The sequence below is a fragment of the Sylvia atricapilla genome, chromosome Z (assembly GCF_009819655.1).
Source record: "Sylvia atricapilla isolate bSylAtr1 chromosome Z, bSylAtr1.pri, whole genome shotgun sequence".
Classification (NCBI taxonomy): domain Eukaryota; kingdom Metazoa; phylum Chordata; class Aves; order Passeriformes; family Sylviidae; genus Sylvia; species Sylvia atricapilla.
The window spans coordinates 88,237,162-88,253,314 of NC_089174.1; the positions used below are offsets into that span (position 1 = coordinate 88,237,162).

At 53.5% G+C, this 16,153-nt stretch overlaps 1 protein-coding gene across 2 annotated transcripts; it reads right to left on the reverse strand.

Moving 5' to 3' along the window:
• Positions 1 to 3,905: 3,905 nt before the first annotated feature.
• Positions 3,906 to 14,436, reverse strand: FECH (ferrochelatase). Of its 2 annotated transcripts, none has more exons than XM_066339077.1 (11): positions 14,334 to 14,436; positions 11,157 to 11,262; positions 9,985 to 10,104; positions 9,489 to 9,637; positions 6,567 to 6,701; positions 6,213 to 6,319; positions 5,473 to 5,571; positions 5,246 to 5,353; positions 4,769 to 4,933; positions 4,301 to 4,360; positions 3,906 to 4,075 (listed from the first exon to the last, which is right to left on the reverse strand). In XM_066339077.1, exons 1-11 carry the CDS (start codon positions 14,380 to 14,382, stop codon positions 3,941 to 3,943), a joined length of 1,233 nt encoding a protein of 410 aa, XP_066195174.1. In that variant the 5' UTR covers positions 14,383 to 14,436; the 3' UTR covers positions 3,906 to 3,940. The 2 variants fall into 2 exon arrangements, with proteins under 2 accessions (XP_066195174.1, XP_066195173.1); XM_066339076.1 differs by having other exon boundaries at positions 14,328 to 14,386.
• Positions 14,437 to 16,153: the final 1,717 nt, after the last annotated feature.

Consider the following 16,153-nt stretch of genomic DNA (forward strand, 5'->3'; position numbering starts at 1 on the left):
ATCCCTCTCTGGACAGACAATCCATCTCACAGCCATGGGAAGGATGCTCATCAGCCAGGCCAGTGGACTCTAATTAAATAACCCTTTCCTGGCACTTACTGCTGAGCACAAATTTAGCAGGGAAACAAAAGGCAGGTTTTAGACTGGTCCAAATTTGCAAATCCCTGCGCTCTACAGGCAGAAGTAGAACCTGCTCCTGAGGGCCTGGAATGCTGATTTGCAGCTAAATCCCTTGGCCAGGTTGTGCTGCTGAAGACAAGGACCTGTACACAGGATGAGAGACACAGAGCAGCCCATTCCAGGCTCAGGAATTTGCTCATGGAAACGTGAAAAGACACACGGCCAAGCAGGAAAGCACGTGGGGAGTGAGCCCTTCAGAAAGAGAGAGGGAAGGAAAAGTGCTTCCACACTGTCAGGGATTGTTCTGGACTCAAACGGGACATTGCTGAAGTTCTGCCATGCTCACACAGCCAAATCCCCACTCAGAGGCAGAACAGCGAGGCCTGGACTGGGATTCCAGGAGAAAAGCAGCACCATCACTGCTCTCCTCCAGATCTCCCACCTTCCTCTGTGCTGGGTTTGCATCCTGCTCTCTCCCATCACAGCCCAGGCACAAGAGCTCAATAATGGATCAGCTTAAGTATCCAACATCTCCAATCTCTGCTCTAGAAAATAATCAATCAAGCACTTAATTAGTAACATGGGCAAGGAGCTGCCCAGAGACCGCTAACAGGGAACAGAATAAATTATCCATCAGAGATGGGATCCCAGACCAGGGCAAATCCCCGACTTACCCACTTCCCCAGCCTTTTTAGGGGGTGAAACTCACCCCAGCCTGACACCAGAGGTTCAGAAAGAACTCCAGACACCAGCAGGAAGGGCTCTTACAAAGACACACAGCTCAGTTATTTCTTAAAAAAAACCCCTTTAATTAGAATTCCATCCTTATGGTAAATGACACACAGTAGGATTATCCCAGTTTGCTGTGCTACATCAAATGGAAGTCCTTGGTCAATCTGAAATGCATATGTTGGGCTAAAAGCAAGTACCTGTACACATCTGGCATCAACAAAATCCAAGGAGCTGCTCTGTCTTGCAGCTTACACTTCATGGTGATCCCCAGGCGTGGTGGGAAGGGAGATTCACTGAGCTTTTGGGTACTCCTGGGGAGACCCTGGCCCCACTGACCTCAGCTGTGCCCTCCTCCTCCCCAGGGGACAGCAGGAGGCACCTCTGACACCATCCACACCCCTTCTGGTGTCACAGCACCTTGGGGAGGCTTCCACCTTCTCTGAAATGCAGCCAGGACCGAGGGACAGGGTCAAAAGAAACTCAAGAGAGGAAAAATTCACTCCATAATCAAAAAAAAAAAAAAAAAGCCAAACTGTAGAGTATGAAAGCAGGAAAACCACCTCACCCCTTTTCTTCCCCCAGGACACCACAGACTGTTCCCAGCTCCTCAATTCCCAGTCAATACCCAGAGGTATTGTGCACTGGAGAGCACAGATCCCCTCCCAGCCGACTCCTGGGGCAGGACAGTGACCCCCTGCCATCCCCAGGGGCTCCAGGAGAGCTCAGGGAGGCACCTGCACCATGGGATTCATCCCTCCTCGGGGCAGACACTCACCAACCTGCCAGCTATTGGCTTGAGAGATGAGGAACTCCTCAGAAACCTTGATGAAAACTCCCCTCTGACAGCAAACAGCACCACCAGCCCCATCTGCTCAAAGCTGGAAAATTAAGTGATTTCTACATGATGGTGTAATAGCAGCAACAGAGTAATTATCCCACTTGTGGTTAGAACACTCAAAAGTGAATTTTAAGTACCTTTTATTACTGGGGACAAAGGTAATGCCTCAGAGTCAGTGCCAGCTAGTATTTTCAGGGCTCTCTCCAGTATGAAAATGAAAAGCCATCTCTATTTACAACACCACAAGGTTCATATGAAGGGAACCTTTGCTTTCCACACTTGTAAACGTCGTGGTCACAGCCTGGACCCCCTGAAGGTCCACGTTCCCTCCTGCTGTAGGAAACAGGAGCGAGGGGGAAGATTTGCCAGACCAGATTGTTTTCCTCTGATCCCTAAGTATCACGCAGAGGAGTGAAACAGAGGAAGTTCTTTGTCCAACGAGGGATGTAAGGCCAGTGTTCCCAGACATGCTGGACATTTGTGCTCCTTTGTCCTGCCCAGGCAGCGAGCAGAGCCCTCGGGGAGGGAGAGGAGGGACAAGAGAAGCTTCTGGCTCCCTGCCACTGAAACAGGCACAGGCATCGAGGGTCAAGGAAGACTTCTTTCTGTGAGGGACAGGGTGCTGCAGGAGGTTCTGGCACTGAAGGAATCTCACCTGTCTCACCCTGGGAAGCAGGTATGGCAGTGGAGCAAGCAACTCTCCAGAGGTATCAGGGATTTACTGCACTCATCACAGCATCCATCCATTCCTCCAGTACCCCATCTTTAATTCCAACACCGAAACAGAACAAACCCCCTGATGTACCACAAGAAGCCTCTTCTCTCTTTAAGCCCCCTGTTCTCCAAAGACCAGAGGTCCAAGCTGCTCGTGCCTCGTGGTTACCTGAGCAGATCAACCTGGCTGAGCAGCATGGCATCACCCTGCCAGCCACCAGCACCTCCCAGGGCCCAGCCCTCAGTGCCCAGGTCCTGGCCTTTCAGTGCTAAGGACATCAAGTAAAGGTGTGGCGCCCAGGAGGTGCCAGCTGGGCACCACACGCCCGGCTCAGTGCCGCGGTCACAGCTTTGCTGCCGCCCCGAGGGGCAGCAGGGGACCCTGGGGCCACCCCCAGTGCCCAGCTGGGCCCCGTGTGGGCTGGCAGCTCGCAGCAGAGCCCCAGCAGAGGGCTGCCTGTTCTCTACATCGCTCCTGACTGATCGTGTCCATTTAAATAACAGCAGTTAAGCCAGATCAATCCTACCCATGGCACTCCACAGGTATCCCGCTAAACCACAGTACTGTGGCACAGTAGAAAGCACAGAGTGGGTCTATAAACCTCCTGGAGAACAAGCCTGACTTCCTAAATTAACCTCACCAAACAGAAAAAGCCCTTTTTAATAAAAATAAGAGGAATATTAAAAAGCTATTCTGCTTAACAGATAAGCCAACATGTTTCTAGACATGCTCCTGCTAGACTTGAAACATGCAGTTTCTATGGAGCAAATTCTCCAGTATCACCCAAGCAGGCTAATTCCTTTCAATTTATGCTCTTCAAACATTTTCTTGCAGATAATGAAAATGTTTTTCCTAGAAAATGTAAACAAGTTTTGTGCGTTCTACTATCCCAGCTAAGCTTTCACCACAAGTTTCTGGCAGGAGAAAATCAAACCAAAACAAAGCCTTATCTTCATGTTCTAAAAACAAAAACAAGAACAAAACCAAAAACACATATACACACACATTATTAAAAAGCATTAGAAGTCACTTGATCTCCAAAGCCAGCTGCAAAGTCCCTCAGACTGGGCTGGTCAGACTGCCCCTGAAGCAAGACCAAAAGAACTGTACCTTTGACCTGTACAAGTGAATGCACTCGTGACCCCCCTGCATACAAAGAAGTCCCTGCATAGAAATAGAAATAGAAGCTCATTGTAAAAAAGCTGTGGAGGATTTTCAGTGCATTCTGCTGGGCTCACACTTTGTCCCATCGGGGTCGGGGGACACGAGATCTCCTCACACCTGACGGGATCAATGCCCTTGTTTCCCTACTTCTACAACTCTTCTCAAAGAAAGGAAAACGAACCCGAGGTCAAGTTCTCCGTGCCGTGACGGGGGCTAACAGCCCTGAGCCCCAGCCCGTGGGTGTGTGCTGAGGCCTGGCCGGGGCGGTGTCCCCAGGGCCGGGGCGTGTCCCCAGGGCCGGGGCGGTGTCCCCAGCGCCGGGGCGTGTCCCCAGGGCCGGGGCGGTGTCCCCGGGGCCGGGGACAGGAGGCTCACAGGGGCTGGCTGCTGAAGAACGCCTTGCTCTCCCTGCACACGGGGTTGACGCAGAGCGGGCAGCACAGGGTCAGCTGGCGGGAGCACACCTCGTTGGACTGCAGGTGGGAGCACACCAGGTCAGCCAGGGCCTGCGGGGCACAGGGAAGGGTCAGAGGGAGCAGATCCAGCTGGGCAATCCCCCCCGGCCCTCCTGACACAGACACAGGCCCCGCGGTGCCACCAACCCCTCTGTGCTGGACACAAGAGTTCCATTTCTGCTCCTAAACTCACAACACCCCAAACGACCCGCAAGCATCCACACTCAGCAGGGAACACAACTGTGAACCTTGACAGGCAACCAGCACAGCACATACCTTGGAGAACAGTGGATTTCCGTTCAGAGACTCTGCCCTTCTGATGTTTTCAACTCCACACTGAAGCAAAAAAAAAAAAAAAGGAGGAAAAAGTCAAACCAGTTAATCTGATCCTTCACTGAGTAGCCTTCAAAACCTTCCCACTTCATTCAGAAGTTGCCCCAAAATGACAGGATTAAATGCAGTATCAAGGTTTTTAGTACAGCAAAAATTACTGTGGGGCAACATTACATTTTGCTGCCAAAAATCATTCATTCGTTTTTTAGCAACATTTGTAATGGTTTAAAGACCTAGATCTAGAAAGACAACCTCCCACTTGTTTTGTGGTTAAGCCAGTTCAAATTAATTTTTGATTTACAGGAAAATCAAGCTAATCCCAAGTAATACTGCAAGAAGCAACTACGAGGTAAATTGCAACCCAGGGGAAATAATTTCAGCAAACAGGGACCAAACCCACAGGGCATTCACCTCGTTGGCTAAAACCTGGGCATACTCGATATCCAGTTCATACAGAGTTTCAATGTGGTCACTGGTAAATGCTATTGGGACCAGTAGCATGTTCTTCTTTCCTCGCTGGCACAGTCCTTTAATGGTCTCATCTGTCTGGGGACCAAGCCAAGGCATTGGTCCAACCTGGAACAAAAGAGCAGAGATCAGGGAAAAACACTCATGAAGTCATTCTTACACAGAGCCCCCACATGTCCTAAGGCAGGGTGACAGACCAGGCTGTGGATGGGATAGAAACAGTCATTTTTATTTCTCTGCTTTTGGTTGTACTTCTCACTCTCTCCACTGAATGTCTAATGAAGACACACTCCCCACCATTACAGCTCAAAGGGACAGAACCCAGGCTGGCCTGAACGAGACTGAATGAAAGAACTGAAAATGCAAAGAAAGGTGTATTTTTGCACAGGGTTCACCTGCTCACCTTCCCTGAGCACGTACCTTGGACTGCCACACCAGCCTGTAAGGGTTGGAGTAGTTGAGCTTCTCCATGACCCTCTGGACAGTAGCTCCCACCTCCTGAGGGTACGGATCCCCACGGTTCACCACCTGCACCACAGACACAGCACACCTCTGTCAGCAGGGAACACTCCCGAAGGGCCACACTGGCCTGGCACCTGCACACCTGTGTCCCCAGGTGTCCCCACACCCTGCCCGGGGTCACTCACAGACATGGGCAGCGAGTGGGCTGAGAAGAGGATGACCACCTCTTTCCTTTTGTCTGGTGGGAACAGGTTCAGCTCCTTCTGGATGTGATCAGCGAAGCACTGCTCAGGGAGACAGAAACAAAGCCCTGAGCCAGGAACACCGGGAGGCATCCCTGCTCCCAGTGATGCAGACAGGCAGCTCCCGTGTTCCCTGCTGCCTCCAGAACTCCCAAATTCCCCCAGTGTGCACAACACTCAGGCAGTGTGTGCAGGCAGAGTCCCCCAGCACAGGCAGTTCCACCCCGCCTGCCTGCTCAGCACACAAACTGCAAACCCACACAAAAGGAAGGAGAATAAAGGAGAATATCTCCCTGATAAAGACCAAAGAGCCATTTTCTCTGGAAAATGGTTTCTCTTCACTGCTCCTGCCACAGCCAGGAATTACTCTTTGCTGACAAACCAACGTAATCTCTGTGTGTGCTGATCACAGACCTGCTCTGAGCAGGAATTTGGATTAATGGCCTGCAGAGGTTCCTTCCAGCCAGCACCATTAGGGTAACATCAGCCTGTTTTAAAACAGGATGTGCACAGTGGTCACTTTCACACACTGTCTTGTCAAAGCATGGACCATGAAATAACCCTCCTTCTCCTGTAATTCCACACAACTCAAATGCACCCTCAGACTCCTGTTATCCTTCCTCAGTATCCTTTTCTCTACATTAAAAGAAAATACATAAACCTCCAAGGCTTCAGATCCACACCTGAATGAGAAGGGGATGTGTGGGCCATCGGTCAATTATGCTCCACTTCATCTTTGGCTTCTCCCCCTTCTTGTTATAGTAGCGATAAATGGCATTTAAACTGCTTCCTGAAACACAGAATTAACAACACGAGTTCAGCCAGGCCACCAGCAAGCTGTCAGATTGAAACAGCTCGGCAGCAGGCTATTATCATGTTTTAAACTGCTACCTAATTAAAATGCACCCGTAAATGCGAGCTGGGAGTCTCCAGGGGGAACAGTTCCATCCCGGCCCATACAGTGCACGGTCTGATCAGGGCTCAGATGACTGATCCACGCTCCCAGGCCCGTGCCCAGAGCCCCTGTGCCTGCTCACCTGTGGTGGAGCAGCTGTACTGGGGGTACTGGGTGAAGGCCACAGCCCTCTGGATGCCGTCCCTCTCCATCTCCTCGATGGCCTCCTCCGTCAGGGGATGCACGTACCGGAAGCCGATGTAGTACTTGTGGGGCGCTGCGGGGACACCAACGGCAGGAAAAGGTGAGCATTGCCACTGACACGGCTCTACCCCAGCACAGGCAACAACAGCCAGCCTGAAACTGCTTACTGTTTCCTGGCTGTTTCCAGAAAGCACTCTCCTGGAAGCCCTTTCTTTGGTCGAGCAATTTTCTGGTTCCTCACTCGGCTGGGATTAGAATTTAAAAGGGATTTAGATCATGGTTTGGCTCTGCAGGAACATTCCTTGCCTGCCTCTCCTGCGTTTAGCAGAGGGATGGTTCCCAGCCTGGGCAGAGCCCCCCTTGGTGTGTCATCGGGCAAGTCCTGGTTTTAAGGATGCAATGGTAAAAATGCGTGGATATTAAGAAGCTAAATGAACACCCCAGTGCCCTGACAGCTCCAGCTGCCCTCCCTGCCCAGCACTGCCCCAATGGCACCCAGAGCCCAAGGGCCAGCATTCTGTCTGGGGCAGCAGAGCAGGGAAGCAGGGACACACGCTCCCATTCTGACTTTGGAGGGGTTTCATAAAAGGCTTCATGGCTTTAACACCTAATTTTGGAGGCAATATAACTCTCCCCGACACTTCTCAGGTTCCTCCACGTTTTATCTCTAATCTTTTGGGTGTCAGCTTTGGGAGCAGGCTTGGTTAGGGGACCGAGGCAGGCAGGGGAGGTTTGCTCTTTTGTTTTTTTAAGTGGAGGACAGAGGTTCTTAGGAGAACAAAAGCAAAGTTTCTTTTTCAGAGTTTCCAGGTCAGTGGCTCTGAAATAACATTTAGCAGGTTTCTGAAGGAAGCAGATGTCCCGTGCTTGGGCTCCGCTCCATGCATTTATGCAGGATTCAGAAAACAGGTTTAGTCAGCCCCAGTTCTCTGCAGGAGGCAGGAGAGCTCCCAGCTGGGAGCAGCAGCAAAGAAAGGCCCAGCTTCAGGAGCCCTTGGGCCAGTAACCTCATTAACATCTCTGAATGGCATTAAAGACAAAAATCTGACTAACCGCAGCAGGGGCTGTAGGAGTTTAACCTGGGAAAGGGAATTCAGGGAAGAGCATGGCCAGCCTGGAAGCAATACCCTGGCAGAGTCAGGTTTTGTTCAGGACCATGGGCAGCAAAAGAGAGATGCTGCTGTCTGTGTACAGACTGTATAAGTAAGTAAGTGACATCCTGTCCTGATCTTGGCTTGGGCAGAGTCAGTTCCCCTCCCAGTAGCTGGGACAGTGCTGTGTCTGGATTTAGGACGAGAGCAGTGCTGCTGACACACTGAGGTTTCACCTCCTGCCCAGACCAGACCAAGACAAAATGACCCTAACAGTATTTCTATTTTTTTTTTTTTTTGGCCACATTTCCCATGGTAGCAGCACCTCCTGCCAGTTACTCAATGAAGAGGGCTCAGCACTCCCAAAGTGCTACCTGTGAGCACACCACATTCCCAAATGCTGTCTGCAAGCACTCCCAGCTGTTCCAAGCTGTTCTGAAGGAACACAGTGCTCCTCTGCAAGGTCACTTGGGATGCTGAAGGAAACGGCTGGCAGTGCTCAGCACACTCTATTGTTAAACTGCAGCTGCTGTCAAGTAAAAAAGACGCCTCCAAAGGACTTATCAGGTGAGAGAAGTGCCCAGAGAAGGGTGTGACTGCACGGAGAGTGGTCACCAAACAAAAGCAAGTGGGAGTGGGACACTGGGGAAAGCAGATAAACCTTCCCAGCCTTATCTGCAGAACCTGCTCCAAGCCTGACCCTTCAGGGGCTCCTGCTCCAGGAACACTCCTGCCTAGAATGACACAGCAGGCTCAGGCTCTGACTGTACCTGCAGGGACCACAGCTGGAACTAAGCTAGGCAGTCACATCTGTGGGGAAAAGACTGAACATCACCTCAACAAAGGCACCAGTGACACACCACGCTCTGAATGGATGAAATAACCTTGGCTCTAGCCTTCCAAGAATGCTTCGTTTAACCTTCCAGACCCTTTTAGCAGTCCTTTTCCTCCAGCCCTTTTCTAGCCCAGCCTGAGGCACGTGCCATAAAACAGCCCTGCATGAAAGGACATTCACAGAAGCACCTGCACCCATTTCCCATCACAGCCCTGCTACCAGGCAGAGTGGCACAGGTACCTCATACATTCTGTGGCACAGAGACAGGGGAGGGAGGCTGTACTCCTGTTTGATCATCTCCTCCCACCCCGGCCAAACTGCCCAGCCTTATCTCGGGCTGTGTCCCCGGGCGGGGCTCGCTGCTATCGCTCAGCCATGCCCTGCACTGCCTTGTCTTTTCTCCACATGTCCTCCTCTCAGCCCCAAACAGCTGCTGAGAACCACTCTGAACCCCTCTGCCCACACCTGCCTTAGTCCTTCACGTGAAATACCTTCCCCTTTCTCCCCATCTAAGCCTCAGCCACTTGTCTCAGCGCAGGCTTCCTCAGCCTCAAGCAGGGCCTACAGGGCAAGGCACGATGCCTGGCAGTGCCACACACCAAGGGAGAGTGTCTGTTTGACATAAAAAATAACACACCAAGTGTCTTCATTTTCAGGTGTCCTGGCACCTGCCTTGGGACACCTGAAAACAACACACACAGTCTATCAGCTGTCTTCCCACGATCACAGGAGAGACAGAGGTCAGACTGAGCCCAGCCTTCGATAACAACCTTACAATGAATGGAATCCTGTCTGCACTATCTTTTCCATGGCTTCCCAGCAGGGCTGGAATCCACCCCACCCCACAACGAAAGCCAAGAAGCCAAAGCTGCTTCGCAAGCCAACAGCTCCAAGACAGAGAGCAAAGGCCGCAGGAGGCCGAGCAGAGCAGTACCAGTGCGAGGAGACATGCTGTCCAGCAGCTTCACCATGCCCTCTCCCTGCAGCGCTGTCCACTTCTTGATGGGGGAGCCCCCGCCGATCCTGCTGTACTGCTCCTGGATCTTGGGCGTGCGGCGCCTGGCAATCAGCGGGGCCAGCTTACTGCAGCAGTGGAGAGGGATGTGTTACAGCACAGCCCAAACCTCCCCTTCCCACAGCTCTGCTGCTCCGGCCTTCCCTGGCCATCTCTGCAAATTACAGCAGAGCAGCACGGTTTGTTCCACGTTCTCTTCCAGCACCCTTCCCACACCTCCCTCTGCAACCCAAAGAGAACCACCACGGCACACCTGCCCCAGAGGGGCTCTAGCACCGTCTCCTGCACTGGCTGCTCCCAGGATGAAGCAGTCTTAGGGAATGCTGCTCCCCACAGGGGGTAAATATGGGAGCCTACAGCTCAGGCAGCAACACCCAACACTGCCTGTACCACAGGAGATCCCAGTGCTCCTCACTTTTGAACTGGAAGGGTCATTAGATCTCTGTCCAGGAAGAGACGCAGCAGGAAATCGTGGACGTCATCCAGCCGCTCCGGGCCTCCCATGTTCAACATCAAGATTCCAGTTTTAGGTTTCCTATGGAAACAAGAGAGGTTTCAAATCCCAGACCCACTGCTTTTATTTTTGTTATGATGCCAAAACAACCAGTTTATCCTCTGCATTTGCCTTTTGCAAAGGCAGCTCCTGTTCCAAGGCTCCTCCTGCTTATGTAAACACTTGTGCTAGGAACAGGAATGGTGAGACACAAGTATCTACATGATCTTTGCTTCTTTAAAAACTAACCACTTTGTAACACAAACTTTAGCTGGAAATAAACTAAGAAAGCTGTCTCGCAGCTGCTGGCTCTAAGGGAGGTTATAAAACAGGGTCTCAGCTGTGGATTCCAACCAAACCAAGCAACAGGTTCCAGGGAAAACAGATAAGCCACTCACACAAGTCTCTGTCTTCATTACTGTGGGGACACATCTCCTGCAGCAGTGACAGCAGAAGAAGACTTTCTACACATCAATTCATTGCAGGGCCAGTTGTGTTTGGGTTGGGGTTTTCCAGAGTGGATTTTCTATCCAGGTGCAGATCTGGCACATTTTTGTAAGGATAAGGTCCCAGAGATGGTGGTATCAGCATTTACAGAATGGCTGCTGATCACAGCTCTCACCCGATTTCCCCATGGAATTGTTTCCCCTGCCCAAAGGAGCCCAGATAGCAGGACCTCTCAGTTCCCCAGCAGATGATTTAGGTTGCACAGGGAGCTTTGCCAAAGCCTTACAACAGGGCACTGAGAGGAGCCCAGGCCTGCCCCAACGTTTCGGGACCTAAGCTTCCATTCCCCTTCTGCTGGAGTGTGTATCAGTAGGCTGCTGAATAAAACCCAGGAGTCAGGAACCAGAACTTCCAATCATGATGACAGTGAATGTCCTTCCATGGCTCCTGCACTGCCTCAGGCCCCACGTGGGCCCCGGGCTCGGGGAGCCCTGCAGGAACGAGGCTGTCCTTGCCCCACAGAACAGAGAACACGAGCCTGGGTGGGTGCGGGCAGCAGATAAACACTCACACACACGAAGCACGCCAAGCCCCGTGGCTGCCCTGCTTCTATCAGGGAGAGGCAGCGGCCCAGAGCCCCCACCTACCGCTCCTGGGGCTGGATCTGGGGCTTGGTGCTCTCGGTCACCGCGGCCGCTGTGGCCTGGCCTCTCCATCGCACCGGCACCCGCAGCTGGCTGCAGCTCCTCAGCACTGCGGGGAGAGAACACACTGGTAACTGCACCCCCAGCACTGCCAAGGGACAGCAGCACGGATAGAGAACTGATGGCGCCGGGCTGAGGGGCTGCTAACCCACAAACCCACCCGCAGCACTGTGAGCTCGGCATTTTCTCACTCAAGCTCCAGGTCCTGGAATCAAAGAAATTCAGGAAATCGCAAGCTTCTGCCTTTCTTTGAACACTCAATACTTACAGCTCTGCAGACACCAGGCAGCAGCCAAAACCCAAACCAAAGCCTTGCTAATCTGTGAGTTCTAATCATAACTCCAGAATAACAGAGCAGAAACGAGGGGCTGACACTGAGGCACAAGTGTCAGACTGTGTAACCCCTCGTGGGTCAGACACACCTGCACTAACCCCAGACAAGCACAGCATTTCCACACCACGTCTATAATGTAGGTTAGACATCTGCTCCTGTTTGACCCTGTGTCAGAAACACCGAGCAGCAACTCCAGAATCCACTTACCTGGAGAGCTGGGCCACTTTATTTCTCACTGGCCAGCCAGGTGATGGCTATCAATCTGGATTTCAGCATCAGGCAAACCCCAGGATTCTACATGACTGCACACACCCACCTCCCTCTGCAGCTCTCCTGAAGCCTCTTTAGCCACTGGAAAGGGCTCTAAGGTCTCCCTGGATCCTTCTCCAGGCTAAACATCCCCAGCTCTCCCAGCCTGGCTCCAGAGCAGAGGGGCTCCAGACATCAGATCATCTCTATGGTCTCCTCTGGACTCACTCCAGCATCTCCAAGTCCTTATGTCAGGGGCCTTATAACCAGATTATCCTTAAGGTTCCTTCCAATCCATTCCATAAAACTCCGTGCTGCTTACAGCCTGCCTCTTCAAAGGCACACTTCATTCTCCTCGGGAGCTCATCATCACGACATGGTATTCTTTTAGTGCAAAAATAGTGTGAATTGCTCATGGTAAAATCAAAAAGGTTAAATTCTGCATGCCCGTGTCTCCAGCAATTGTTCAGCGCGACATTTCCCCTGTCAGACCGCAGGAGCTCAGCAGCAATTGAGCCCCAATAGCACAGAGCTCCTCGGCAGCCGACCCACCCGCTGGGAAGAGCATCTTACAGCTCACAGTTCTCTAATAACCTCCTGAACAGATGCTGAACGGCCTCAAAACCTGCTGAAATCAATGGCAAGGAAATGCATCCTGCAAATCCAGCCTCGTATTCGGGATTACGAGTGCGTGGCTGTGGATGCCTGCGTCTGCATCTGCACTGATACAAAAGGCTGCAAACTAAAGAACTTCAAGCATCACTGACGCCTGAAAGGCTCTTTTCAAATACTTATTTTTTTTTTACTTCCAGTTCTTAGGTTATTACTTTCTGAGGCGCTGACACTATACACCAGTTATAGAGAACAATAAAAAGGGAAGTTGCAATGGCTGCCTTGGTACTTCTGCACTGTAAGAAGACACTTGTTCCTGGCACAGAGGGTGGCAGGACACTGCCCAGGTCCCCAGGGAATGGTCACGGCCCCAAGGCTGCCAGAGTTCCAGGATCACTGGGATAACACTCCAGGCACCGGGTGGGATTGCTGGGGTGTGCTGCGCAGGGCCAGGCATTGAAACAATGACCAGGACATTCCAACTCCGGACATTCTGCAACCGACTTAACGTGAGGTTTATGCACGTTTCCACCTGCATCAGGATGGGCAGAACGGGATGTGCAACCAGGATGCTCCCAGCCTGACGGAACACTGGTTAAAGTGTTCAGTCATACGTTTTAGAAGCGGCACTATGGTACTAAAGCCTAAAGCGAAAATCGCGGTGGGTAAGGCGCCCCTCGGCAGGGCCACGGAGCGAGCGGCGCCCGGCCAGGGGTGAGCATTGGAAGGACAGCGGGGACCCGGCCCGGGGCTCACACCTGCCGCCGCACCTGCAGCGAACCGCGACACTGGCCGCACTGCCACACAGCCGCTGTCAGACGGAGAGCGGCTCGTCTAGAACGGAGTCCCTCAGCGGGTAAAACACACAGGAGAGCACAGGAGAGCACAGGAGAGCACAGGAGAGCACAGGAGAGCACAGGAGAGCACAGGAGAGCACAGGAGAGCACAGGAGAGCACAGGAGAGCACAGGAGAGCACAGGAGAGCACAGGAGAGCACAGGAGAGCACAGGAGAGCGGGGCGCGGCGGAGGCCGGCAGGGGCAGGGGCGCCTCCGGAGACCCCGGGCGCGGCCGCCCTCAGGGGGTCCCTGCGGGGCGGGCCAGGAGACCCCGCGCCCGCAGCTCCCCTCAGGGCAGCGACCGTTAAAAAACGGCCATCGTCCTGCGCAGCGCGGTGAGAGCGGCTCCGGTAAAGCACGGCCCCGGTAAAACACGGCCCGGTGAGAGCGGCCCCGGTAAAGAACGGCCCCGGTGAGAGCGGCCCCGGTAAAGAACGGCCCCGGTGAGCGCAGCCCGGTGAGAGCGGCCCCGGTGAGAGCGGCCCCGGTGAGAGCGGCCCCGGTGAGAGCGGCCCCGGTAAAACATGGCCCCGGTAAAACACGGCCCGGTGAGAGCGGCCCCGGTAAAGAACGGCCCCGGTAAAGAACGGCCCCGGTGAGCGCAGCCCGGTGAGAGCGGCCCCGGTGAGAGCGGCTCCGGTAAAGCACGGCCCCGGTGAGAGCGGCCCCGGTGAGAGCGGCCCCGGTGAGAGCGGCCCCGGTAAAGCACGGCCCCGGTAAAGCACGGCCCCGGTAAAGCACGGCCCCGGTAAAGCACGGCCCCGGTGAGAGCGGCCCCGGTGAAGCACGGCCCCGGTGAGGGCGGCCCCGGTGAGGGCGGCCCCGGTGAGGGCGGCCCCGGTGAGGGCGGCCCCGGTAAAGCACGGCCCCGGTACAGCACGGCCCCGGTACAGCACGGCCCCGGTACAGCACGGCCCCGGCGCGGGTCAGCGTTATGAAAGGCGGCTCTCGGGCGTTGTGTAACGCGGTGGCGGCCGTGCCGCCGCGCTCCCGCCCGCGCAGCGCCCGCGGTGTCCGGGCAGCCCTCAGGCCGCCCGCCGCCCCCGGCCCCCCGTTCCCGCCATCGCGGCGGCGCCCTCACACTCACGGTGACGCCCGGCAGCGGCGGCAGCGACAGCCATCTTGGCCGCCCGCATTCCCTCAGACAGCGCCGACGCCGCCCCTCGCCTTACACCGCCCCGGCCCGGCCCCGGTACCGCCCCGGCCCGGCCCCGGTACCGCCCCGGCCCGGCCCCGGTACCGCCCCGGCACCGCCCCGGCACCCGCACGGCTCAGGGGCGGTCCGCTGAGGGCGGTCCGGGGACGGCGGCCCTCAGGCGGGGGTGCCCTCAGCGGCGCTGCCCCGGCTCCCCTCCGTGGTCCCTGTGGGCACCCACGGCGTGAGGGCGACTAAATCCCCGGTTTGAAGTGACGCTCGAAACTGTAAAACGTTTTAAAACTGCAAGATCTTTTAAAAAGGGATTTTAAATATTATCGTAAAAAAAAAGATGCCGGGGGCTTTCTCAGCGGGCGCCTCATGAGAGATGAGGGTTCGGTTCTGTGCCCCGTCAGACACTGGTGCAGGAGCACAGAGCTCACCTGGTAAGCTCCATTCTCGGCAAAAATTCAGGCACTGGAAAAGGTTGCCCAGGGAGGTGGTGAAGTCACCAGCCCTGGAGGTGTTTAAAAAGCATCTGGATCTGGCACTGGGTGATGTGGTTTAGCGGTTTAGGAATTCCAGAGGTAGTGCTTGGTTGGTGGTTTGACTAGATGATTCTATGATAATGATACTATAATTTAAACAAACACCACAGCACTTATCCTGCACATGTGGGTGGTTTGCATCCCATGTGTCCAGCTGCAGTTCTGGACAGCTCATGGAAGGGCCAAGGGCAGAGCCAGTTCTCTGTGCCAAAGGCTGGCAGCACCATGTTCTCTTCAAAAGTGCCTAACAAAGCAGGGCCAGGTAACCTTTAACACAGATAAATATAAAATAAGGAGCGGTAATCTAATCAAAGCTAAAGGACAGTCATCCCAAAGCTGCCAGGGACAAGGCTGAAAGGTCCTGAAACCAGTGCTGGGAGCACAGTTCACCAGTTCCTAATCCTATTGCCGATCTGATTGTCTGGAGACACTGGGAAGGAAAATGAAAGTGAAGATGAGGAGAGATCCACACTCTGATTGTGCATTTTCTTCTCTTTTGCAGGATTGCTTTTCCTTTCTAATAAAAAACAAGTCCAGGTTCTCTTGTGTTCCAAGGAACTGCAGCATCTTCCCCAGATCCCACCCCACCTCTCTCCAGCAGCTGCCGAGGGAATTGCACAGCAGTCTCTGGTAAGTTCCACAGCATCTTTCATCCCATCACCTTTTAAGCTCCTTATCTGATCTGCCTCTTCCATGAGCACTTCCTAAGCCCTCAGCCTTTCCTCTAGCAGCTCTCCTGATAAGGAGGCCTTTAACCTTTACAAAGCAGCTCAGCCCTGTCAGGTTTAAGGACTGAAAACTCATCCCAAACAAGGGATGTTTTTCTAGAAGCATCTTTTCCCGACACTCCTCCCTTCCCATCACTTTAGGCACTCAAAGGCAGGTATTTTATGAAGTCTTTACCTGGCACCAGCAGTCCAGTCCAGGCTGCTGCCCCAGCACTGCTGCCTCAGTGACCTTAGTCAGCACCACACTGATTCTCTCCAGGACATTTCACTGGGCAGCTGAGCTGGTCCCTCCAAATCAGAAAAATTCATGTTTTTAACTTAGTTTATGGGGATTTTTTTTTAAAAAAAGGAAAAAAAAGCTCATGGCAGTTATTAGGATAAGTCTACTGTACTTGAAAATTCCCTCTTCCTGGGTTTTTGTACACGCTGTATCACACAACAAGCTCCAAAGTAAATAGAACAGGCATTAATGTCAAGTACTGCCTTGCACACCAGC

Excerpts from the sequence above, each read along its gene's own strand:
- FECH (XM_066339076.1), bottom strand. The coding sequence starts at position 14,382 with ATGCGGGCGGCCAAGATGGCTGTCGCTGCCGCCGCTGCCGGGCGTCAC. Across the intron at positions 5,572-6,212 it reads CACATCCCCTTCTCATTCAG|TGCTTCGCTGATCACATCCA; the intron begins GTGTGGATCTGA and ends CTCCCTGAGCAG. Across the intron at positions 4,361-4,768 it reads CCCAGGTTTTAGCCAACGAG|TGTGGAGTTGAAAACATCAG; the intron begins GTGAATGCCCTG and ends TTTTTGCTTCAG.